Genomic DNA, 22,922 nt, shown 5'->3' with positions numbered 1-22,922 from the left:
AATTTATTTTAGATGTTTCAGAGGCATCGATGTGCGCAAAGGACCAAATGTTGACCCTTAAAGAAATTTTCTCTAGAACCTTAATCAGATTGAATAATATTATTTTTTTTTTAAACGACGGCATTTTGTTTTTGCGGACAGAAGCCAAGTTGGGAGTTTTAATTTGCTCTCTTACTCAAGACCTCAATTTATCAAAATTGGAGCGATTTTCTAATTTCAAGAGTTGGAAATCTTTCCAGTGTTCTTTATTTCTATTATCAATTTAGACTATTGTTAATTGTTAGAAGAAAAAATACGAATGGATTATATATTTAGATCACCAAAGGCGTTGCAGTTATTTTGCATGTGTTGATTCAAACGTCAAACAAAGAAAGATTTCTCCCTTTGCACAAGAAAAATCCCACTTCTGGCAGCTGAAATAAGAAATCTCACTGTTGGGGGGCAGGAAAAGCTCGTAAAAAGAAGCGATTTGTCCACGGCGGAAAGTTTGATTGCGTCCTTTTGTCTGTCGGGCGGTGGAGGCGTCATAGAAAATAATGAGGTGGAAATAGTTGGACTGGAGCTCCGGACACATAGTTTGCCAAGCGCCTGGCAGCGACGGGGTAGGCAACCGGCAGCACACAAAGTAAGAAGTTGCAACTCGGCTATAACATAATGCACGGAGGCGACACGAAGTTTCGCTCCTTGGTATTTGGACGCCATGTATCTTAGTCATTAAGTGTGAGGTGTACTTTGTTTCCAACTAGGCATTATGCGCTGCAAGTCGAGCGTGCGACCGGCATTGTACGATATTGCCCGAGGCGTTGGGTGGCTCCGGACTTGTTGCGAAACTCGGGCTTAAGTCAAGTTTAATAGGAATTGTTTCAATAAGTCGCCCCTGAGACGAGAAAAGCCCGTTCAGCGTGCGTTTCGCAGCCGGTTGTACTGATCCGACCTTTCTTCGCCCGCCTCCGGTACAACACGGTCTATATCAAATTATCTCAACTGCTGATAAACCACGGTCTGATTGACACACGACAAACAATTTGCTTTGGACGCCGTGAAAATGAGTCTGCTCCTACTCTTATATTTGTGGGTCTCGGCTAATTGCGTAAGAATTAGATTTTTTTACATCTTTCACATTTGGGATGATCAACCTTCCATTTCAGTTATGTTATATTTTTTCCATTTTGTTTTCAATATTGTTCAAATAAAGAGAAAAATTGTATTCGAAAAAAGAGCAACAGCAAGTCTGAAATTTTGCTACAACTTTAGATAGTAATATTCTAATAAATACATAACATTATTATTTAATTTTGGAGAGAAACATTCTTGAATTTTTTTCAGAAGGAAAAAATTTAAAAAGTTTCATTGGAAAATAATTTTTTTGACACGGTTTATAGAAAATTTTTCAACAATGGTTGGTCAAGAATAGCATAAAATATAAAATATCTGATATTGGTCGGTGCATAAAATTGACTCAAGCGAGCAAAATTTGTTCCTTATTATTTTTTTCTGTGTCTCATAAAGTCGCACTCTGCAGACTTTAATCCAAAAAATTGTCTAGCAATTTTGATCTAGAGTCTCTTCTGACCAATTTTTTTATCATTTCATTTTTTTTATTTCCTTTATAAACAGCAAGATGGGCCTCCAGACATACAAACTTTAGTCCAAAAGCCTTTCATTTCGATAAGGATTTTGAAAAACGAAATCACAACTTGGCAAGCATCAGCTTTGGCCGTGGAGAAATATCTCGATTACGATTTTGACTTTACCGTCACAAACATCGTTCAAGGACTCGTGGATTTGCAGATTTCCACAAACGTGACGACCAAAATTCAACCAACAATGAAGCAAAATCGAAACGTTTTTAGTGACAGAGTAGCCCATTTTGAAAAACTCCTAGATCGGGAGCGCATAGCACTTGACGATTTGGATTTAGTCCTCTTTTACCCAACGATAGACTCTCTTCCTTTGGAACAAGAGGCGTTAAAATTAACTCAGCAACCTTTATCAGATGCTTACAACACTTTAAAACAAGCCGAGGCGGCAGTTCTGCTGAAATTTTTAATTGAAGTGAAAAAAGCTCTGCTCGATCAAGTATTTTTATTTTGTTCTTTTATTGACCATATAATTTTTATTTTAAAATTTTATTATAGGTTGGACCACTCGCTGACAAATTGAGAGCTGATGTAACAGAAGTGGAAACAAAAGTTCAGCAGTTTAATGTTATTATGGAGGCTGCCCAAGTCAGTCACGACGTGGCCCAAACTAACATGGAACTGGTTTTGAATGAGATTTTGATACAGTTAAGAAATAAAAAACCGTAGTTTAAATAATATAAAATTAATCTCTTTTAATTTTTCTACGAGTGAATTTAAAAGTCTTCAAATAATATTGTTTGAAGATATTATTGCTCAAGTTACTTTTATTTATTTTTAATATTAATATGAAAGTAAGAAATTGATCGACTCTAACTTTCCAAAGGGCAAATTAGTGTTAGTAAAAGTCGTTGGATTAAATTGTTTGAACTTATTGAAACAAATAATTATGCAGCATGGCGCAGCATTAAATCACCACACTCGTACTTAAATTCAGAGAAACCATCTAGGTTAGCGCAAGCTGAAGACAAATAAAAATGCTCGATAAGATTACAGAGCAACATAAATAATTACGTCTCCATTCTAAAAATCAGATCATTTCCGGGTGGACAACACAACAATGCGCACCATTCTATTCGTCACGTTGCTTGCGACAGTAATTAATAATTATTTATAAAATGCTGACTGTTCTTATAATCAATTATTTGCAGGCATTTTGTGCAGTTCTGAAGCCAGAAAATGTTAAAAAAATTGATTTGCAAACGCCTGAGGTTGCGGCGGCGCAGGTGGCGATCGCAGACTGGATGAGAGAAATTTTCGGCCAACGAGCTGAACACTTTCAAATGCATTATCTAATTCTTGTGGACATTTTGAACAAAGCTTCGGTGATTAGAAAAAAACTCGTCCAATTAGATGTAAGTGGGATAAATAATATTATTTTAAAATTAAATTTCGGTAATTAATTTTTATAATATGAAAGGTGTCAAACGAAACGATCTCGGACATAGTTTCGGAGGGGTTCATTCACTTCAACGTGTTCCAAAGCGCCTCTTACTCATATCTTAACGGTCTAGACATGCTTGTCCCAATAATGATCACAGCGACCGACAAATTGAGTGCCCTCGACGAAACCCTGATCGAGACATGGAAACTCCTAGTTGAATACTACAAATTAAATAATGATGAATTTGATGTGGTGCAAAGCGCTGTAAATACGATGATGATCGAAATGGAGAAAATAATTTTGGAAGCCATGGTTGGACTGGTATATAATAATTTCATAATGTAACTTTTGACACTAACTTACTAATAATTTACATCAGAGTGGCGAGACTGTCGTAGAAATTCGCTTAAAAATGAATGAAATTAAGGGAATGATCAACACAAGACAGGACCAGATGAATATGGTTTACAGAGGTTACGCGTGGACTGCCAGTCAAGCTTTGGACGCCATAAAAATAGTCGCAGATGAGCTTTTGGGACAAAGTGATTGTTTTGTACTCAATTGATTTCTAATAAAAATAAATGTTAAAAGGTTTCCATGGCGCATTGATTAAGTTTCGTGGATTTAATGTTGATAGGTATTTTTTTTTACATTTATTTGAAAGCAAATCAAACAACTTTGGGAAACGAAAGAGCATGAATTAAATTTTGATTAATCACGTTCGACATCATTCGTAAGATTAGATAAGTTGCCATTCTGACTGAAACTATAGCACGCAGGCCTAGTCTGCAACTTTGAACAATAAAGATGCGTTCTCTGATTTTAGTCACTCTCATTTCTACCGTAAGTAAATATTTGTTAAAAATTTCGCTTCACATAAAAATCCTCCCTTTTTGGAAAAAGGCTTTTGCTGCGGTTTTGGTGCAGCCGGAACGGAAAGAACCACTCGACAATGTTGCTGGCGTTGAAACTAAAGATTTAGCGACCGATGTCGCAGTCGCAAGGATCTACCTGATCGACCTTATGAGAGATTTACACACTCGAAAGCAGCTGCAGACGGAGCTCCACTACCTGATTATCGTAGACGTCGGAAACAAACTTCAGAACATTCAAAATTTACTTGAACAAACTGGGGTTTGAATTAATAACAAATTATAATATTTTTTGAATGTTCGAGAAATTTTTGGTAGATATCAAGCGACGTAATTAATGAGATTTTAGCCACCATTACGATCAACTTTAACACTTATCTGAGCTCGTACAACTTATTCACCAGTGGCTTTGACGTGATCAGGCAAGAGATTTTAAACGTCAACAATGATCTGTACCTTCTTGACTCCACCCTTTCCGGGTCTTATGTCAGACTGCAAAGTGCGATCCTGGCTGATGAAAACATCTATTATACTGTAAAAAATAACGTGGACACGCTTCTGCAATCTGGGGAACAGAGTATTTTGACAGCAATTGAGGGACTGGTATGGATATTCATATTATTAATCCTAATAACAAATTTATTTTAATAAATTAAAATTCTGAACTTTTAGTTCAATCAAGAGGTGATTGATATAAACGTAGCCATCCAGGAAATCAAAGGGCTTGTTGGCGCGAAGCAGAAAGACTTAGCGGATGAGCATTTGCTGTTCAATAGCATCGCCCAATTAACTTTGAGCTCCGTGAAAACGGTTGTGGATCAAATTCCCTAGAGTTATAATTCTTCCAAAATAAAATTCTCATATGAAGACAAAAATTTAGAATTATTAAATTTTACAAACTGTCATAAATTAATGTTTTATTTGAATCTATTTGGAATATAAAGAATCAACATTTTAATTCTTCCTTTCAGTAGAATAATGGAATATTTGCTTTATTCTCGGCAGCTCAACACTTGAGAATTTTTTGACATCGGCACACTGTCGTATCAACCGTGATTCAATATCAATGAGAATTTTGCGTCATAAAACTGCGTAAGTAAATGAGAAGATTTTTAAACATGACATAAGCACGTCAAACACGTGAAAGTGTGTCAACATTAGGTGCAGATAAAAGACTGTGAGACGCAGAAAATTTTCAAGAAGGGAGGGAAGGTATATGATCGGATTGAAAAATAAAGATCTTAGCAATAGCATTGAAACATAAAAATTTTAGCAGCGAGATGACACTTAAAACGCTACTCCTTTTAATCCTGGTTTTATCCGCTTCTGTAAGTTTTAATTTTACATTTTAGTTTACAATTTTTGTGTTGTATATTATACAAGGGAATTCAATTATTTAATTAATGCCTACCAAATTTTTACAGGTTTTTGCTGAATTTGAAAGTGATGATGCCAATATTGAGTTTGTGCAAACAGCACTAGGAAATTTCATTCGGGAATCAGTAAAGTACACAGCGACGACTATCAAAGTCATTCAAAATGTTGATGTCGGATTAAAAACAAAAAAATTAATAGATCAAATATTACTTCATCTGCAGATTCTTCAGGTAAATTAAATTTCTTTTTTGGTTCAAAAATCATATTTTATTTGATTTAGGTTGACCGAGGTGAAATAGAGAAAATAAGCGAAATGTTTGTGCACCAGTCGGCCCTCTTGGAATTCACATCGATTCAGTTTGAACGGGCTAATGATGATGCGCTTTCTACGGCCTACAAACTTAATCTCGAACTCAGACAGGGAAGTTTGAAAAATATTTGGAAATTTCACGACCAATTGGAAGAAAATGCCAGAAATTTAGACTCTAAATTATATCAGTATAAACAAGACGTATCACTCGCTCAAAGTGCTGTCAGTGATTTGATTTTCACTGCGATTGATGGAATGGTATCACGGGATAACTTTTTAATTCGCTTTCAAACTAACAGTCTCATTTACAGGATGGCCCAAACGTTTATGCCATTTATACTCTAATGCAGAAAGCGTCCGACTCCATCGATGCAAATCAAATGAAACGTGACTACGAGTTTTTGAACTACAGATTAGTTGCTATTTTAGTTGCAATCAGAGATTTATTCCCTAAATAAAATTATATATATATATATTTTTTTATTTCCAGCAGAAATAAAAAAAATTACAATTCGCTGAAACAACTAATTAAAAAATTAATATTTATGTGTACTTATTTTCAAATTTTAGACATTTTTTTCAATTTGTTTGAAGAAGTTGACACTCGAGGAGATGATCATGGAAATGAAGCGATCGGGCTTTTTCTGCAACGAGGAAAAGCCCGATCGCTTCATTTCCATTTTTTCAATTTTTATAGAAAAAAGAAAAAACCTAGATATGGAAAAGCGACTGTTGAAAAGTTTCAATGTCACACAGCTAGCAGCAATATGTAAAATAAAGATGATAAAAAACAAATAATAGGAATTTCTTCATTTTCAAGCAATTTTCGCCATTTAAAAAAATACGATTTCAACTCTGTCTTAAATTTTAGCTCTGATAATAGTGATAATTATGAATCACCTTGGCACTTCAGCCGGCTTAGATAATTCAATCAATATGTCATTTAAAAAAAAATGTTAACGTGAGATTAGTTTGATTATAAAAATCAAGCTAGTCGTCACACGTATTTTTTAGAACACCTTGTTATTCTCAATTTGTGCCATGATGAACACGAAATACGCAATTTTTGTGCTACTAATTTCAACAGCCTCTGTGAGTATTTTTTTCTTAATAGAATTGCAAATTTTTATTGTGTAATTGAATTAAAAAAAGGTGCTGGCTGCCGTCGACACTGATCGTGACTTGAACTCTGACATTGTGTCGGCTCAAACTAAGTTGGGAAGTTTCATCAATGAGGCCATTAAATTCCGCACTACTTATCAACTCATTTTGGAAGCAGACGTCAGGCTGGAAGTCCACAACAACTTTGAGCAAATTTATTCTTTGATGCAACAACTGCAGGTTTAAATATGATTTTAATCAAAGAAAGCAAAGAACTTTGAAAATATTAATAGGTGGATCAAGCGACCATTGACAATATTAAAGCCAGTGCTAATCAAGACGTGGCAGTTTTTGCGTTGGAAACATCAAATCTGGATGACGCAAATCTTCTCCTAATTAATGACGCATACCTTATCAACGTTGACCTGAGAACAGCTGACCTTGGAAGTGCCAACGAAACGTTCTACCAGTGGAACAATGATATCGACCTTTTCAACCGGAGATACACAATCTACCTCGTTTCTTTGCAAATCATTGGCAACTCAATAGAGCTTCAGGTTGTTTCTGCAATCACTGGATTGGTATGGAAAGATTTCACACTGACATATTTTATTTCCTTATTTCTTTTTTTATATGTATAATATTTGCGCTTTGTTTCTTTACAGGACGGGCCTGAGGTCACTGCCATTTACAGTCTTTTGCAGAAAACCAACGACCGAATCAATGCAGATGCTGAGCTAATGCAGAGGGAGCTGGTTTTGTACAATAATTACATAACAGAGGCAATATTGGCTGTTTACAGCCTCTTGCATTAAATCATGAAATTGTAACGTGTTGGAAGAATGCTGAACGAGCGAATTAAATAAATGGAAGGTTAATGTCATTTATTTATTTATTAATCCAAGCAGGTTTATTTTTTAAAAAAAATACGTCATATGCTTCAATAGGCGTTTTAAATGTTTTACTATCGAATGTAAAATAATTTTGAATTTCTCATCTTCACTTATAACTTATATTATTATTTATTTATTTACTTATTTTTCATTGTATCTGAATGGAGAATAAATAAATAAATAAATATTATGGTAAAAATAATGTCAAACAAGCGAGTTCAATCAGTTTACAATGACAAATAATTTATCTACTAACTAAGTGAAATAAAATGAAATATTGCGCATTTGAAATCTATTTTGCGTATTTTTTTTTAGATGGAATGAACACCTCGAGTGCCAAAAGGTTCCACAACGAGGACAAGGATCTCTATTGAAACATTTTTTTTTTAATTGTATCACTTTGAAATCCATGATGCTTGGAAGTGAACCTATTTAAGGATTGGTGCAAAATTTTAAAATTTGAGATATAAGATCAAGAAAATTAAAATGCATTTAAAAAAAGTGTGAAAGTTCAATTAATACGTTTTTAAAATCTTACTTTTAAAAGATTAGATTAAAGTTTAGAGATAAATACTCACACCCATTAGGGTACACAAACACTTCAGCGATGGACCGAAAACTGACGCTTGTTTTTCTCGCTACTCTCTTTCTCGGGGTAACAATTGGGTATTTTTGTTTTAAATTGTAAGTAGGTAATTTGGATTTAAAGAGTTTTAGCGCTACAATCACCCAAATTACCGACACGGAAGTAGAAGATGCGCGAAACAAATTGATTTTCCTCGCGGAAAAACTGCTGATTTTCACCAGAGAATGCAGATCATTTCATGAAGCTCATTGGAATGTGGAGACGAATAATTATTTTGTCGACACCCTGGACAGTTTGGTGGTAGTCCAAGTGAGTTTTGAATTTTAAGCTTCTTATTTAAATTAATTATATAAATGAAGGCAAACCCAACTTTGGTGGCCGATTTGAGAGTTCGGGCAGCCAATGAGAAGCAGCAAGTTATTGACAAGTTGACAGCTTTAGACGCAAGTTTTACCAGCCTGAGAACACAAATTTTCAAAATTGCCGAGAAACTGAGACTGGCTTTGTATGCTGAAATTTCCGAGCACTCGGTACAGTTAACCACAATTTCAAATACGATTGGAACTCAATATTCAGATTTTCAATCCACCTTGAGTTTCGTCATCAGCGATATTGAGCTGGCTGTTTTGCTTACAATTAATGGAAATGTAAGTCGCTCCCTGATTATTTTATATGTTGCGTAGCATCATAATTCATAATTGTATAAATGCGTATAAAGAACTTTAAAAATATTTTTAACTATAAAATAGTTAAAAAAGGATTTATTTTAGTGTCAAATAATTTTAATCATATTGACACGATTCACAAAGATCCATTATTAAATCAAAATGACTTTTTCCCCTTGGTCTTTATATTTTGTCATTTTCAAACAATAGACCCATCCCAACGTTGGTGACGTGAACACTCATCTGCAACAAAGCAAAGATGCGGCCAACAATGCCAACTTGATTATCTCACAAGCTGAGGCTCTTTATACAAACGCCAAAAATTCTGCAATTACCGCCGTCGACGTCATAGTCAGTCAAACCAAGACCACAAAACACGTAATAAAATTAGACTGAGGAGCTAAAAATAGTTTTCAATTAAGTTTATTTAGGTCCAAAAGCGCCAAATCAGTTTTATTCAGAAGGGTCAGGCCGCGCCTGAAGACGTGGTTAGCGCCCAGCTGAAAATTGAGATGTGGCTCGAGCACATGATCAGTCTGAACACCAAATTCACAAGACTGACCAACGCCATGCGACTCAAAGTATCAGACTCTTTTCATGAGATTTTCGCATCAATGAGGGAACTCCTGGTAAGATTTTTTTGTAATTGATTTTTTTCATTTTTTTTTTCAATTTACATTTCTAATAGGTGGATGAAGCGACCGTGTCCAATATCGAGACGGACAATAGAATCGACGGCCAGCTGCTGGAGCTGACGATCAGCTCTTTGTGGAGCACCATGCGTGCGGTGTTCCCCACGCTGAACTCGGTCAATTATCAACTGAACAATATTGACAAAAACACGCGGGGCGAGCTTCAAAAATTGCGAGACCAGCTGAAGAACTCGCAGATTGGTAACATCAATTCCGATTACAATACAGTTTTCAACACTATCGACACAAACCTGCCCGTAACCTTGGAAAATATTAGGACGGCCATTGCTGGTTACGTAAGTGGTGCAGTTACTTAATTAATTATAAAAATTTTCATCGAATTTGGAAGAAAAATTTTTGCGCTTAGAATTTCTAAAGAAATATGAAAGAAATCATAAATTTTTGTTTTAATGTAAAAAGGCAATACATTTTACATTCGTATCAATTACCTAAATTTTTTAGTACCATCTCGAGCCTTGTACATGAGTTTTTTTCATTAAAAATAGAAATTTACATTACTTTGTAGGTTTAAAAAAATTAATAAGAATGTAAAAAGTCAATGTCAACTTGCAACTACTTAAATTGATTGCTTCTTGCAAATCTTTTTAAATTAAAATTTTCATAAAAATATTATTTATGTTAATTTCAGAGTGGCGATCCGGTTATCCGCATTTATCTGGCAATCCAAGTGATTGAGGACTCTTTCGCCACCATCCGGCAGGACATAGAGAGCGAGAAGCCTCTGTACGACAGCAATATTTCCAGCTTCCTGGTTGTGCTGGACAAGATCATTGCTGACCTGTGCTCGGGTCTATTTTGCTGATTGCGAGAAAAGCGATACGTCTTGAAATAAAACTAAAGCCATTTGCAACAATCTATCTCTCTCAACGTCAATTGCGAGATCGCTTAATTCCGGGCAGGTATATCGGTGGCCGTTTATATCTGCTCCTTCCTACCTCTCGTGTGACACACGACCCTCTCTTATTTGACACCGGGCCGTAATGCCTCAGCCCACAACTTTTTCCCATATATATTTCACGTATTTCCCAAGAGTCTTCCAACGGCTCGTGTTTCTTCTTAAAACGGTCTCTACCGAAAAGAAGAAGTGCGGTTCGCATTTCACGATTTTTTTTTCTAAAAATAAAAATTTTGAGCTTTTTGGGCTCCTGAAATGTGAAAATCATATATCAGAGCAGGGAGGAAAAAGCGTCAGATCGATCTGGAGATTGCGTCGGGAGTTGGCCGGCTGTCTGCAGGGAACTGTAAAATGCGGCGGGCTCAGGTGTGCTTTATAACAAAAGAGATTAAAACGCTGCCGCGCTGCTCAAGCGAATGCCGCAGCTTTTGATGGAGCAAGAAAGTTTGCAGAAAAGTTAGTTGTTTAACGCAGTCGGACCGACGCCTCTCGCCATTTTAGTTGCAATTGCGTGTGGCCCTTCGCAAAGTGGAGGCGAAATTTAGAGCGAAAGAGTTTTATTTCTTCTTTGCCGGCCGTTCACGCCGACGTAATTGGCCCGTCTGCTTTTGAATTTATCACAAGCCTCAGGGAATCAAGCACTTTTCTCTATCGCATCAAATGGAGAAAACACGATTCATATGACTAAATAGTTCAGAAAAGATTTTTGGGAATAACTATTCACGTTTCAGATTTCAGTTTCATCACTAATGTCATTAAAATGCTCAAATTTTAAGTATGTATTTTTTACAAAATTGATTTTGTTCAAATGTGAAGTGGCAGCTTATTCACATTTTTAAGACTTATTCAATCTTATAACCTATTTTATTCTTGGAGGTTTTAATTTTTATTAATTCATTTAAATTACTTAAAATTTTACTTAAAAGTGAGACGGACTATATTTACTGATCTGAATGATGACATTTCTTTAAATCTAATAAAAATTTAATAGTTGGCGTTTGTTATTATAGCTCGGCGAGAGTGGATAAAAAGCTGCAAGCGTTTTTATATAAATTTCCGGATTTTGGATTATAAAAAGGTACTCACTCGTCAACCATGAGGAACTTGTCGCCCTCGGACGCGATACAGCGGCCTTTGAAACTGGCCCTGTCGCCCTCGATGACGATGGGCTGGCGCACGCCGGACTGAAACCAAGTGCCTTCCCATCTGCTTGGGAATTTGCACGAGCCTGCAACAAAAGAGGACGAAATTTTCATAACCATACACACGGTATATGTACACAGAGAGCAAGACACAAAAGAAGCAAAACAAAAGTTTCATACAGATTACACAAAAGCGCACAACAGAAGAAAAGAAAAAGAAGAGGAGAACGGTGGCTGCTGCTGCGGAGGAGGGGGAGGGGAGAGCACTTGAAAAGTCCATTAGGAGACACGCGGCCCACGGCAGGCCCTCCGGAGGCAGTGTACAATCACACGCCACTCGACTCCTTATATTTAAATGAGAAAGCGACAGCGCGCGCCGACGCCCGCAGATTTTTCCCTTTTGCTTTCCGCCGGCCGAAAGTTTTATCTTAATTACGGCGAATTAAAAATGCAAATGAGCCTCCGGGTGCTAATCTGCGTACTTTGTTTTGGCGCCGGCCGCCGCCGACGCGCCTTGTTTTGTTAAGCGAGAGAGAGCTGCGCGCCGGCAACAGCCTGATTAGCAAGTCCATGCGAAAATCACCAGTCTTTGTGAACCACTTTCCTTTTCTCTGTACCTAATTTTTTCTCTCCATTGTTGGTCGGCACTTAGACTGTTCAAAACTAAATAATTTTGGGTTTCGTTCCGAACAATAACGTAGTGCAGGACGTTTCAAGTAAAACTAGTTTTTAAAGCACCCCTTTTTAAAATTGTAATACCGGAGAAGTTGTTATGGAACAATATGAAAAGTGAATATATTTTTAATTGAATTTTGTAACAGGTTAATAATTATAAGTTTTTTTTTATCGTATGCCAATAATAGGGAATATCGCTAAAACATTGACTTTACAGTGGAATAAATTTAAGTGATTGTTAGTTTTTTATTAATCATTTTGGTCACAATTATCGTACAAGAAAAAACTAAAATTGAAAGTCTTTCAATAAAATGGATAAATATTATATTCAATCAAGGCGGTAACATAATACAGTATTTAAGGAAATATTTTGACTTTTAAATAATTTTTTTCATACTAAATGAGAGTAAAGCAATAGATCAAATTTAACATTGAAAGCCAAGGTTTAAATAAGAACAGGAAAAATACAAGTCCAAAGAATAAATAGTGTTTTAGGTCTGCATGAAAATAATTTGCAGGATGAAGAAATTTTATAAAAACTATAAAAAACTATAAAAATTTTAGCATCCGTTTTTTGGCGGTAGAGGCCTTAATAATACTTCATATTTCCAAAGAAAATATTTTCTCTGGTGAATATCGTGCGTCCTCGTCGCTCGTAAAGTGTTTGAATATGCAGAGTGGCTGCCGAGTTGTGCGAGGAGCGAACCATACGGCCTGGCATTATCACGCGCATCTTTATTTCATAGCCGACGAAACGGAAAGAGAGACGAGTTTGCCTTCAAGTAGCCCCTTCGGAGAAGACGTGAGCGAAAAATGAACTCGACGCCGCCGCCGGTTTGCTTTGGCCGAGAATTGTAAACTCTACCTGCTGCAGAATAGAGAGACTCTCTCTCACTCCGTCTTCTCTCTTTTGTATGAATAAATGCATGGATGGGGGCCATCAAGACAAGAGAGCGGCCACGGCTACACAAAGAATAAAATACACGACTCTCCGCACACGCAGGCACAGAGCGAGCGCAGCTGGTATTGAAATGTAGCCCCGTTTACACGAGGGACTCAAAGGTCTGTCAAGAGGCTCCGCTGCGAAATCAAACAAGGCAAGATTGCGAACGAAAGAAAGAGCGAGCCCAGCAAGAAAGGGTTGTTTTTGATACACGTGCGCAGACTTTCAGCCCGACACGAACAATTTGGGCAACAGAGAAAGGCGTCCTTTGAAAAGTGAAAATGCCGAGGCGATAATATTGATACGATACCATATTTGTTCTGTAGGCGCATCTAGGCAACCTGCAGAACATTCATGTTGCGCACGTTGCATGCAATTCATTTACAATACAGTAAAATCATTTGTCTCTTCAGCTACATTTTAATGGAAAAAACTATTGATCACATTTAATTTTAAATTAAAAATGAATCAAATAAAACTTATTTATGTTTTGCAAGCAAATATACAATTTTTGTTTTGACTTGCCTAGGGGGTGAAAAACTTTGGAAAGAATGGTAAAATAATATAATATCGTAATTCAAAATTTGAAAAGTATAGATTGTTTTTTATCTACAAATCTTAACTAAATTTACAATGCCTAATTAAACTCGAGAGAACAATTTACAGTAAAATATTTCTTCAGTGACTGCTTACTTTTCAAACTAAAACAAATCATTTTATTTGTTAATTATTTTAAAAATAAAATTTAAAACGTAAATGCAAACTTTTACGAATGAAAAATATTTTGCCCAATCAAAGTGCTGCCTTTTGCAAATTGAAGGATCGTTTCTTCCATTTGGCCAAATCTCAAGTCCTTTGAAGGTGGATGCGAATAGTTGCGATCGGTTTTGTATTTCGCATCAGGCGCGGCGAAGCAGAGGCGGAAAGAGGCTCTTTGCAACTTAATAAAGAAATAGAGCGAGCGACGCACAAAGCAGCGATTTTGCACTCATGATTGACGCACAAAGAAGGCTGCGAAAGGCGCGTGATTTGTTCAGCCATGTGGATGTGCATAAATTTCGATCCTTTGTTGTTTAGTCACGCAGAAAAGCTCATAAAAATATAATAACTGCGAGCGTTGCCTCTGCAGCCAAACGAGAGAAAGAGACGGAGAAGAGCTGGCAGGACTATGGCCAGGGTTATTTTAATATCAATGGTGCCGGCGGCGGCGCGTTCTCTGACCAACCGACGTCGCATGAATGACGGCTATTTTAATGTCCTGTAAATATTTAGCGAGGCACGCCAAAGAGAAAATGAGAGACCGCTCGCTCTCCATCTCTCTCTGATAATCTAATATTAATATCGCCTCTTTCTCTCTCGACCGGTTTTAAAATTCCATCTCCACTCAGAGTGTAAATTGCAAACTCGTGGCTGCCTCTGGCGCGCTTGCTTTCCACTCATAAAGGCTCGTCATTTTTCGAATTCCTCCGGCACCATTACGCACGCCGGAGCGATTTCCATTGTGCTCGACGTCGGACAAATTGCGTTCAGAACATTTAGACAGGCCCATTGTATTGTTGTCTCGCAAGGGAACGTTTTTGATATGGCAATCTTTTTTACTTTTCTCACAGATTTTGGAAAGCACTCGACGCGAATGTGCGTTTATCACGAGCTTTCACAAAATTAGCCCACATCCAGAGTTCAGCAACTTAATTGCTTGAATTCATTGCCTAATAATAATAAAATTTCGAAACTTTCAATGAAATTTCAGATATTCCGGGAAATATACTTTGGATCAACATATTTCATAGAGGTTCGTGAGAAGCCAAACAATAATCAAAAATATAATTATTATAGTCTATAATAAACACGTTTTTGGTCTTTTACTTTAAAATTTTAATCAGCAAGTATAAATCAAAGGTAATTTTTTGAAAAAAAAAATCGTCTATGGTCCTACAAATTTTAAAATTAACAGAGACAGTTGATGAAATAAGCAAATTTTACAAATGGAAAAACTCAATTTGACCATAAAATTTGTAAGACCACTGCGAGCATTTCGCCTTGTACCTAACTTACAAAAAAAATGAGTTATATTCAATTTTTTTCGTCTTATTTTGCCATTCCTCTATTAGTTCAATTACTTAAAAATTTGCTAAAAGTGAATAAAGAACAAAATATTGAAGTTTAATTGCATTAATTTCAATATTAAATAATATAAATGTTTGGACATATTTAGCTGCTTTTAATTGAAAAAGCGGGAATTCGGCGTATTTGCTCTCATCATTTTTTGCCCATTAAACACACGTCCGATTCAAGCTGACTGCTGCGCAAAATTCATCCGTGCCAATTAAACGCGTTGATATTTAATGCTGACAGCATCAACGCTGTGGGTTACTCGGAGCGGAAAAACGGCTCGCATCAGCGAGGCTTATTTTATTATTTTCCGCCGAGCTGACTGTTTTAGCCGAGTCAGAGAAATCCGCCGCCGACAGTTGGCTCAGAGTGGAATCCGAACGAATCAGTTTCAGTTGCTGCGATGATTTCCATTGAATTTGATAATGAAATATGCCAGGGTTTCCAATTCCATTTTAATGGATTGAAAATAAATTTATAAAATCTGCAAAAGTTGGTCTGGTGTAAATAAAGTACAATTTCTCTGCATCAACGTTGATATATGTACAATAATATGATCTACACGGGAAATAAATTTTGTTGCTGAAGTGTGAGTAAAGGCAAATATTAAATATTAAACAATATAGAAAAACAAGACTTCAAACCAAATTGCATTAAATTTAAAGATAATGTTATTTCATTAAAAAAAAAATTTAACAAGAAAACCACAGAAGTAATATAGTAATTTTTGCACTGATCTCAAAAGAGAATGCAAATAATTATTAATGCGCTAATCTTTCATTAAAGAAAAATTTGGTACTTATTACGTTTAGTGAATTTGATGGAATGGGAGGGAAAAGATGGAATTTAAATATTTATCAACAGCTTTGTAAAATTTATACAAAATTATTTAATTCCTTTTCCTCAAACTGTTTTCCTTTACATCAACTGTTCCTTTTCCTCAAAGAATAAAAAGTTTGAGGTTCAACATATAAAACTGTTAAATTTAAAAGAAAAACCTTGTTAGTTCAGAGATGAGACAAATTTCCACAAATTTTCCACAAATTTTCCACGACAAAAGATCATAACGATAAATTTAATATGCAAACAATTTTTCCTGTGGATTTATTGAAGTCCTCGTTTAGTTTGTTTGTTATAGCATATCAATGCCTGAGGCCAAAAAAATGCCAGGAAATAAAGTAAATAAAATATCAATATTGTATAAAAAGCCCTTTTCGGTCAGACCTGTGTTTTGCTCTCGTTTTCCGACCACGTAACCTCGCCGGCAAAGCCATTCGCCAAACCCTTTCCATCGGCTGATGAAATTTTCTCCGAGCGGGCTGCCTCATAATTCGCAACTCAGGCGCCCTTAAAGTCTTGGCGTGCGGCAGAAATGCGAGTTTTTATCTGTTGTCGATACGTAGCCGGCCGAGTGGTGTGCAGTTTACCTGTTTTCGCCGGCTGCATTATTGAAAAGGGTAGGTGGAGTGGCTCGCGATAAAAACGCCGTGTTTACGATCGGCGCGTACTTGTCAGCACTAAATACGGCCCAAAGCTTGGGCTAACACGCCCCGCCGGTGCATTAGCACTGGGGTAATGCACCCGGCCAATAAAACCCCCGAGAAACGACGACGGCCCGGAGAGAAATTTATGCGCCTGCATCATAACAGGTGTGTGCGTGCCCGGGGCGGCACCTGAGGCCGGAACCGGGGCTCGGAAAATGAACAAACTGACCCACTTCCCTGACAAAAGGCTGGGAAAAGTTTTGAACCTGATTGCAGGCCAAAAATAACAATTGAAAAAAAGAAAAAAAAATAACTAGCTGTAGATCACTTTAATCAGAATTAATGAAATTGAAAGACTATGTTTAATGACTGATGATAAAAAACGTGCAATTTTTTACCTGTTCAAATAGAATCACATTTCAGAATTCAGAAAAACATTTTTTTTGGTTGAAATCACTTTCCCATCAAAAAAATATAAATTGACCAAATTAATTTTTATTTCAAATAACCTCTACAGCTGAAACTCCTGTTCAGAAAACTCGAAATTCTACTATTTTTACATTGAAGGCAGATAATGGTTCCCTGCAGCTCATTTTATTTCAGTATTTAATTTATTTACTCCAGTTTGCTTTATTAAAAAAACTAGAGGGAGTGTTTTGACAAATTCATTCAATTTCAATTCATTTATTCTCAAAAAGTCAACGAGTAAAATATTTGAAGTGAAAATTACATAGTTTATTGCTCAAGAATTCATGGAAAAGGTTTCAAACGATGCATTCAAAGAAAGGTTTTCTTTTGTCTTATTTGACAAATGAAACGCCTCTGTCTCAGACAAACATCTGTGAATTTTCAGGGATTGTCGATGACAATATTTGGAATTCCAAGCACATCATCCCGATAGTAGCCAATCTTGTAGAAAACGCCTTCCTCGGAGTTGTCATCATATTCATTGCATTTCATGTCTCTGTGTACCGCCTGCACACGGTTGTTAACAACCAACACTGGTTTCCGTATAAATGTTGGAGTGTAGTAGGAGTCAGTATAGTAGTCCTGATTAAAAAAAATTCAATATTTATCTTATTGTTTCTTTTGGAGCGAAATGCTTTTTCTTGTGGCAAAAATGAAGGTGATTTTTCATTAGTTTTTCTTTTATACTGTTTTTTTTTTAATCATAAACGGATTGTGTATTCAGGTATGATTGGGCATGATCAAAATTTTGTAAAAAATACAATGTTCATTACAATTTTGTAGCATTTACAAGGGCAAAAGTAAAAAAAGAGTATTGATAATAATTTTTGTACCATGCAAATGTCGGTGGTTGTGTCCTTTTCGATGCATGCATATTTTGCGCTGTTACCATCGGCATATACGGTGGCATAGTTGGTGTCTGATAGCACCACGGTTGATCTGGACTTCAGAATCTGAGATTTTTATAAGAATGAGAGAAAATCAATAAAACTTAGTTGGTATTAAAAGCGATTTTCACTAAGAAAATCTTGCAGTGCTTTCATATTGCTGGATCTGGTATAATGAAAATGACAGTTATTTTACTTCATATTAACGTCAATAAAATCAATCTTCTTTTTTAAAATTTATAATTTGATTTTAATTGATATAACAAAATATTGTCCAATTTGGCTATTATTTAAATAGATCTGAATAGATCTATTGCTCTTTAGTCCGTGAATTATTATAGTCAAATTCTGACGAAAAATTAACAGACTCACGTTGGCCTCAAAAAAGAAAATTTGAGCAGCTGTGTTCGCTTGGTAGTCATGGAAATTACTCAAAGTCAGGTTGAATCGTGATGGTCCGAATTGCTTGCAGACTTTGAATACATTGAAAGGCCAGGTGTATCCTACTAGTCTGACCACTGGCTGGGTTTGAAGGGTGTGGTCTGTAACCGTGAAGTCCTTTACAACCGAGTCCCTGGGATGTATTGAGTAGTCGTAAATTTTTTTATCCTCATTTTTTAATTAAGAATTAAGTTTAATCGAATAATAATATAATAAATTTATGTATTTTGAGTTGGATTAACACTCACTCGTCGCCAAGGGTGGCGTCGACTAACACCATCTTGGCGCTTATGATGAGCCCAGGAGTGTTGTGTTCATATGATCGAATGATCTCGTTTACATTGACCTATTTTTATAAAATAATTATTCATGTAAATGAGGTAGAATCTTTTGGATAGAGAGGTCATACAATGTATGGAAATTGACTGGCCCAGTTCACAGTCACTTTCGGTCCGAACGTGGCCGAGATTGCTGTTCAGAAAAAAATAAAATGAGTTGCATTTTTGCTTGTTTTAAACTTTGTTTATTTCTGATAAAGATGATGTGGCTAGTTTGAATAGTTAGCAGTGGTGACGATATACAAATACATTGTCACGCAATATTCTATAGAGGAATGAAATTTTTGAACTTCTCTTTTGAGAACTATAAAATAAATTGTGAAAAATGCTGCCTTCAAAATTGAAAAACGAAGTATTCATAGAAAAATGATTCATAATTGATTTTTAAGAAACTATTATTATTATTTTTTTTTGACGATATATGCCAATAAATTAACAAAAAAGATTTTAGCAGCGCAAGAATAATATCTAATTTAAGTTAAACCTAAATCTCGCGTTATGAGATTTTGAAAATTGAAAATGATTTTAAAGAGACGGAAAAAATTCTTCAAACATGTGTATTGAAAATATCAATATCAGTCGCAAATCTCAAAGGTTGCCTTCTCTGTCAAAGATCCATTGAAAAGATAAGTGATCGAATGTTTATAATCGATTGCAACGCCAACTTAAAATAATTACATCGCAATATTATTAAATGCAACAATCTTAATAATCTTTTCATTTGAATTGATTCAATATTCTAAAATTAACACTTGTTTTAAAATTTAAAAATGGTCTCACGTGGCAAAAACAACAGTACGAAGGAAAGAAGACGTTTGGTTTCCATGCTGGCGGTCTAAATAGTGTCGTTTGCCTTGCGTGTTGCTAAAACCACTTATTATTTTATCTGCCTGAAAAAACAAACAAAATAAACTCACCCTACCTTGGCACTTCCACTTCTCCTTTTTTTAATTCTCTTTTGAGTTCTGTTCTAAACTTTCGAAATGTGGCATCTTGAAAACTAAAATATCTTTTTGTTGCATCATACGTCCGTTTCTATGTAAACTTTTTATTATTCAGTTAATGTGTGTTAACTTAGTTTTTGATTTTGTCACTTATTATTTAAACATAAAAACAGCACAAAAATAGAATTTGAAAAACATATTTCACATTTGTTTTTGCAATAATGAGAGTATTATGCTGTAGAAATATTAACATTTAAATCTTGACCAAAGGAATGTAAATGTAATTTTTCCTTGTAAGTTCAAGGCTTTTTACAACATAATTTCACCTAAAACAAAAGATAAAAAGTGACTCTATAATTTTAAAGCTACGTCGTCATGTTATCATTTTTCTTTCCAGCAGGAAAACAGAGCAAGGTAAAACGATTTATTTCTGGACTATTATAAATGCTGCGATTATTTTAATTCCTTGTTGATATGAAAAAAAAAAAAAGCGTAGAGGAGGCCTTTTTGTTACTTTATATTCTTTGATACTGAATAAATTAAAAAAGAAAAAATATCAATAAACAGCTTAATTGATCAACTTTAAAATAACCAATTAACTAAACTGGAGACCAGAATATTATCTAACTGTTTACACTTTTTTGGAGCAAATTAGCCATTTACAATTTTCTGTTTATTCAATTTTCTAAATTTATTGATTCAGAAATTCACAAACTATATATTAAGGTGAAACCGAAATAATTGTTTTATCAGAACCTGGTTATAATTTCTTTGGTGGGATGCGCGCGTATGATGCTACTTATTATAAAAGAATTTTTCTTTAAAATTAATGATCAACCATACTGAACTTTATGTTTCAAAAGTTTTATGCCTAATTATAGTATTAAAAAACGGAATTCTCGTAGAATCGTGTTGCCCATTAGGACTGTTGACTGACGCACAGATTTGGAATCGCAAGTGACACACGCCAGCTCAATAATCAAAACTACGCCCGTCCTACCTTTTTAATTGCGAAAACGTGTCGCGCGTGCCGTGCGCTGATCAATACCTGATAAAATAATCATTACCCGCGATAAAACCTGTTCGTGAATATTTTAGCGGCACCACCGGCGAATGCATAAATTCTGCGCATTGCGTAACGAGAGGCATTAATTACTCGGCGTTTCACAACCGAAAGCCATTCGCATCAAATAATATTAGTTACACGTACGCACCCGGCCGACGCTCTCACGCCGCGTTTATGTTCATTACTCCACGGGTTTAATTACTATTTTACATCCTGACGCAAAACGTTAATTTGGAAAACGTTTTTTTTATTTTCAACTGGAGATGTTAGTTGGAAAATAAACTATTTTGCCAGCTTCAAGGGAAATGTAATTCATTACGTGTTTTATTTCTTTCATGCACGGTTTGTGTTGCAAACTTAAATAATTGGTATTATTGCAACGAAAAAAAATCATTGCTGTTCTAAAATTTTCACTGATGAGCACCTCAAAAATAAAAACTCATAGAAAATTTTTGTCAAATTTTTAATTTATTTGTAAGCAGATATTTTTAGAACTCTCAAATCTACGGTGATAATTTCAGCATTTAAAGAGATTCCATCCGCCGCATTGATGTGGCAAAATTTCCAGCTTATATTTTTTTATCCATTCGTTGTAAATGGGTTAAGGCGAAATACAGTGCAAAATTGAAAAGGAAATAAAAAAATAAAAATTGATCATTTGGTTCTTACAATTATTGGCAATTATATTAAAACTCTTTGATTATCATTTACTTTAAAATTCAGATTTTTCTGTTTAAAAAAAAATTCGCTGCTCTTTCCGCTTTTTTCGCGGTGGTATTTCGCGGGCGGAAAACAAGACAAAAGCGCGGCGGTCATAAATCGTGCAGGGCGAAATCCCGGCGGGCCGACGAACATGACAATCGTGCCGCCGCTGCAGCTTTTGCAGAACAATCGGATCACATCAATAATAAATAAATATGTTGGAAAGCCGGAGAACAAACGGACGGCGAGAGCAAACACGAAATTGCACGCGCGCAGTTCACGTATACGTTCGAGCATTCCGCGCCCGGCCACATTAATTTGCGCCGGGCTCATTGAATTCTGACGCCAGTCCGTCCGCTTTTGATTAAAATCAATCGGCGCGGCTCCGAGCGTCGGTGAAACGCGAATTATTTCCAACATGTACGCGGTGGAATGCAAAAAATTCACAACGGGTTTGATTCGAGGCAGAATAGATGATTTTTCGATTTCAAAAATTACAATGAAAAATTATGGACCACAGGGATAAATATATATTCGTGATATTCGAAAATTAAATTTTCCTTTTTATATTTCGTTTTCAAATGCAACGTTTTCCTGGTGAAAAGGAAAAAAGTCAATTTTCCAGCGACAAAGATTTGCTACTGAAATTTTGCTATAAAAGCAATTAAGATATGAGAAGACTTAGGCATTATCAGTATTTTATGGGGTAAAAAGACCCTAACATTTTCAACGGAAATATGGAACAAAATTTTGCTGTTTTTTGCAGAATTAGATTTAATTCACACTTTTTTAATTGGAAAGTTTTGCTTTATAATGAGCACGAAAAAATATTTGTTAATTTTTAGCATTTTTTTTATGCATTCTCATAAATAAATCGTAAATCAGCTCTTTCAGCATTGAAAATATAAAATAAAATTATCTAATATCGATAAACAAGCATAATTATAAAATTATATTTTAATTAATATACCTTTTTAATAAAATCAATTTATAAGACAAATTCGCAAGGGAGAAAAATTAAACAAAGGATGTGAAAAAAGATATCACATTTCCCCTCTGTTAATTTTTAGCAGTGATGGCGACCATATTTGACTTATTGCTTATCCTCTCCCTTTCCGCATTTGGATCAGCGTTGTGGCTCGCAGGTGCTAAATCAGCAGCGGTCAAAACAATCATGTCCGTTTGTTCCCCCCTTTGTTTGCAATAGAAATCGAGTATGATATCGACTGGAACACGCGATGATTGCGAATCGGTTGCGCTGGTCAGCTGCTAATGCGCAATGAT

General features: G+C 35.6%; 6 protein-coding genes across 16 annotated transcripts in view; 4 read left to right on the top strand and 2 right to left on the bottom strand.

Annotated features, from left to right (window-relative positions):
* LOC132201685 (uncharacterized) overlaps positions 1 to 22,922 on the bottom strand; it is a 167,582-nt gene that overhangs the window by 26,696 nt on the left and 117,964 nt on the right. For all 6 annotated transcript variants that reach the window (XM_059628090.1, XM_059628057.1, XM_059628048.1 and 3 more), the window contains one exon: positions 11,523 to 11,664. In XM_059628090.1, coding sequence (XP_059484073.1) covers positions 11,523 to 11,664 — 142 coding nt within the window. The remainder of the gene's footprint in view (positions 1 to 11,522; positions 11,665 to 22,922) is intronic.
* Positions 835 to 3,615, top strand: LOC132201740 (uncharacterized). 2 transcript variants are annotated; one of them, XM_059628189.1, is made up of 7 exons: positions 835 to 1,090; positions 1,618 to 2,079; positions 2,139 to 2,287; positions 2,675 to 2,736; positions 2,792 to 2,995; positions 3,061 to 3,345; positions 3,404 to 3,615. In XM_059628189.1, exons 4-7 carry the CDS (start codon positions 2,701 to 2,703, stop codon positions 3,587 to 3,589), a joined length of 711 nt encoding a protein of 236 aa, XP_059484172.1. In that variant the 5' UTR covers positions 835 to 1,090; positions 1,618 to 2,079; positions 2,139 to 2,287; positions 2,675 to 2,700; the 3' UTR covers positions 3,590 to 3,615. The 2 variants fall into 2 exon arrangements, with proteins under 2 accessions (XP_059484172.1, XP_059484164.1); XM_059628181.1 differs by having other exon boundaries at positions 836 to 1,090; positions 2,139 to 2,736.
* LOC132201720 (uncharacterized) lies at positions 3,738 to 6,212 on the top strand. Of its 5 annotated transcripts, XR_009442304.1 has the most exons (10): positions 3,738 to 3,867; positions 3,928 to 4,158; positions 4,215 to 4,499; positions 4,569 to 4,706; positions 4,902 to 4,988; positions 5,044 to 5,108; positions 5,170 to 5,224; positions 5,321 to 5,503; positions 5,554 to 5,841; positions 5,895 to 6,211. XR_009442304.1 is itself a non-coding variant. In XM_059628151.1 (8 exons), exons 1-5 carry the CDS (start codon positions 3,832 to 3,834, stop codon positions 4,911 to 4,913), a joined length of 702 nt encoding a protein of 233 aa, XP_059484134.1. In that variant the 5' UTR covers positions 3,739 to 3,831; the 3' UTR covers positions 4,914 to 5,224; positions 5,321 to 5,503; positions 5,554 to 5,841; positions 5,895 to 6,212. The 5 variants fall into 5 exon arrangements, 3 of the variants coding, with proteins under 3 accessions (XP_059484134.1, XP_059484143.1, XP_059484126.1); XR_009442303.1 differs by having other exon boundaries at positions 4,902 to 5,108; XM_059628151.1 differs by having other exon boundaries at positions 3,739 to 3,867; positions 4,902 to 5,224; positions 5,895 to 6,212.
* LOC132201756 (uncharacterized) lies at positions 6,521 to 7,567 on the top strand. Its single transcript, XM_059628200.1, has 4 exons — positions 6,521 to 6,675; positions 6,736 to 6,924; positions 6,978 to 7,265; positions 7,350 to 7,567. Exons 1-4 carry the CDS (start codon positions 6,625 to 6,627, stop codon positions 7,497 to 7,499), a joined length of 678 nt encoding a protein of 225 aa, XP_059484183.1. The 5' UTR covers positions 6,521 to 6,624; the 3' UTR covers positions 7,500 to 7,567.
* On the top strand, positions 8,072 to 10,396 carry LOC132201714 (uncharacterized). Its single transcript, XM_059628105.1, has 7 exons — positions 8,072 to 8,232; positions 8,287 to 8,472; positions 8,523 to 8,810; positions 9,039 to 9,206; positions 9,260 to 9,457; positions 9,517 to 9,816; positions 10,170 to 10,396. The coding sequence occupies exons 1-7, from the start codon at positions 8,185 to 8,187 to the stop codon at positions 10,341 to 10,343; spliced, it is 1,362 nt and encodes a 453-aa protein (XP_059484088.1). The 5' UTR covers positions 8,072 to 8,184; the 3' UTR covers positions 10,344 to 10,396.
* Positions 17,642 to 18,868, bottom strand: LOC132192433 (uncharacterized). Its single transcript, XM_059612400.1, has 4 exons — positions 18,837 to 18,868; positions 18,520 to 18,721; positions 18,094 to 18,213; positions 17,642 to 17,842 (listed from the first exon to the last, which is right to left on the bottom strand). Exons 1-4 carry the CDS (start codon positions 18,866 to 18,868, stop codon positions 17,642 to 17,644), a joined length of 555 nt encoding a protein of 184 aa, XP_059468383.1.

Source organism: Neocloeon triangulifer, unplaced genomic scaffold (assembly GCF_031216515.1).
Source record: "Neocloeon triangulifer isolate White Clay Creek 2 clone unplaced genomic scaffold, ASM3121651v1 ptg000001l, whole genome shotgun sequence".
Lineage (NCBI taxonomy): Eukaryota > Metazoa > Arthropoda > Insecta > Ephemeroptera > Baetidae > Neocloeon > Neocloeon triangulifer.
Note: the sequence above shows the minus strand (reverse complement) of the source record. Positions and strands in the feature narration are given on the sequence as shown.

Excerpts from the sequence above, each read along its gene's own strand:
- LOC132192433 (XM_059612400.1), bottom strand. The coding sequence starts at position 18,868 with ATGGTGTTAGTCGACGCCACCCTTGGCGACGA. Across the intron at positions 18,722-18,836 it reads GACGCCACCCTTGGCGACGA|GGACTCGGTTGTAAAGGACT; the intron begins GTGAGTGTTAAT and ends AATACATCCCAG. Across the intron at positions 18,214-18,519 it reads TTTTCTTTTTTGAGGCCAAC|ATTCTGAAGTCCAGATCAAC; the intron begins GTGAGTCTGTTA and ends TAAAAATCTCAG.
- LOC132201720 (XM_059628143.1), top strand. The coding sequence starts at position 3,832 with ATGCGTTCTCTGATTTTAGTCACTCTCATTTCTACC. Across the intron at positions 3,868-3,927 it reads TAGTCACTCTCATTTCTACC|GCTTTTGCTGCGGTTTTGGT; the intron begins GTAAGTAAATAT and ends TTTTGGAAAAAG. Across the intron at positions 4,159-4,214 it reads ATTTACTTGAACAAACTGGG|ATATCAAGCGACGTAATTAA; the intron begins GTTTGAATTAAT and ends AATTTTTGGTAG.
- LOC132201740 (XM_059628189.1), top strand. The coding sequence starts at position 2,701 with ATGCGCACCATTCTATTCGTCACGTTGCTTGCGACA. Across the intron at positions 2,737-2,791 it reads TCGTCACGTTGCTTGCGACA|GCATTTTGTGCAGTTCTGAA; the intron begins GTAATTAATAAT and ends AATTATTTGCAG. Across the intron at positions 3,346-3,403 it reads TGGAAGCCATGGTTGGACTG|AGTGGCGAGACTGTCGTAGA; the intron begins GTATATAATAAT and ends AATTTACATCAG.
- LOC132201714 (XM_059628105.1), top strand. The coding sequence starts at position 8,185 with ATGGACCGAAAACTGACGCTTGTTTTTCTCGCTACTCTCTTTCTCGGG. Across the intron at positions 9,458-9,516 it reads CATCAATGAGGGAACTCCTG|GTGGATGAAGCGACCGTGTC; the intron begins GTAAGATTTTTT and ends CATTTCTAATAG. Across the intron at positions 9,817-10,169 it reads GGACGGCCATTGCTGGTTAC|AGTGGCGATCCGGTTATCCG; the intron begins GTAAGTGGTGCA and ends TGTTAATTTCAG.
- LOC132201756 (XM_059628200.1), top strand. The coding sequence starts at position 6,625 with ATGATGAACACGAAATACGCAATTTTTGTGCTACTAATTTCAACAGCC. Across the intron at positions 6,676-6,735 it reads TACTAATTTCAACAGCCTCT|GTGCTGGCTGCCGTCGACAC; the intron begins GTGAGTATTTTT and ends AATTAAAAAAAG. Across the intron at positions 6,925-6,977 it reads CTTTGATGCAACAACTGCAG|GTGGATCAAGCGACCATTGA; the intron begins GTTTAAATATGA and ends AAATATTAATAG.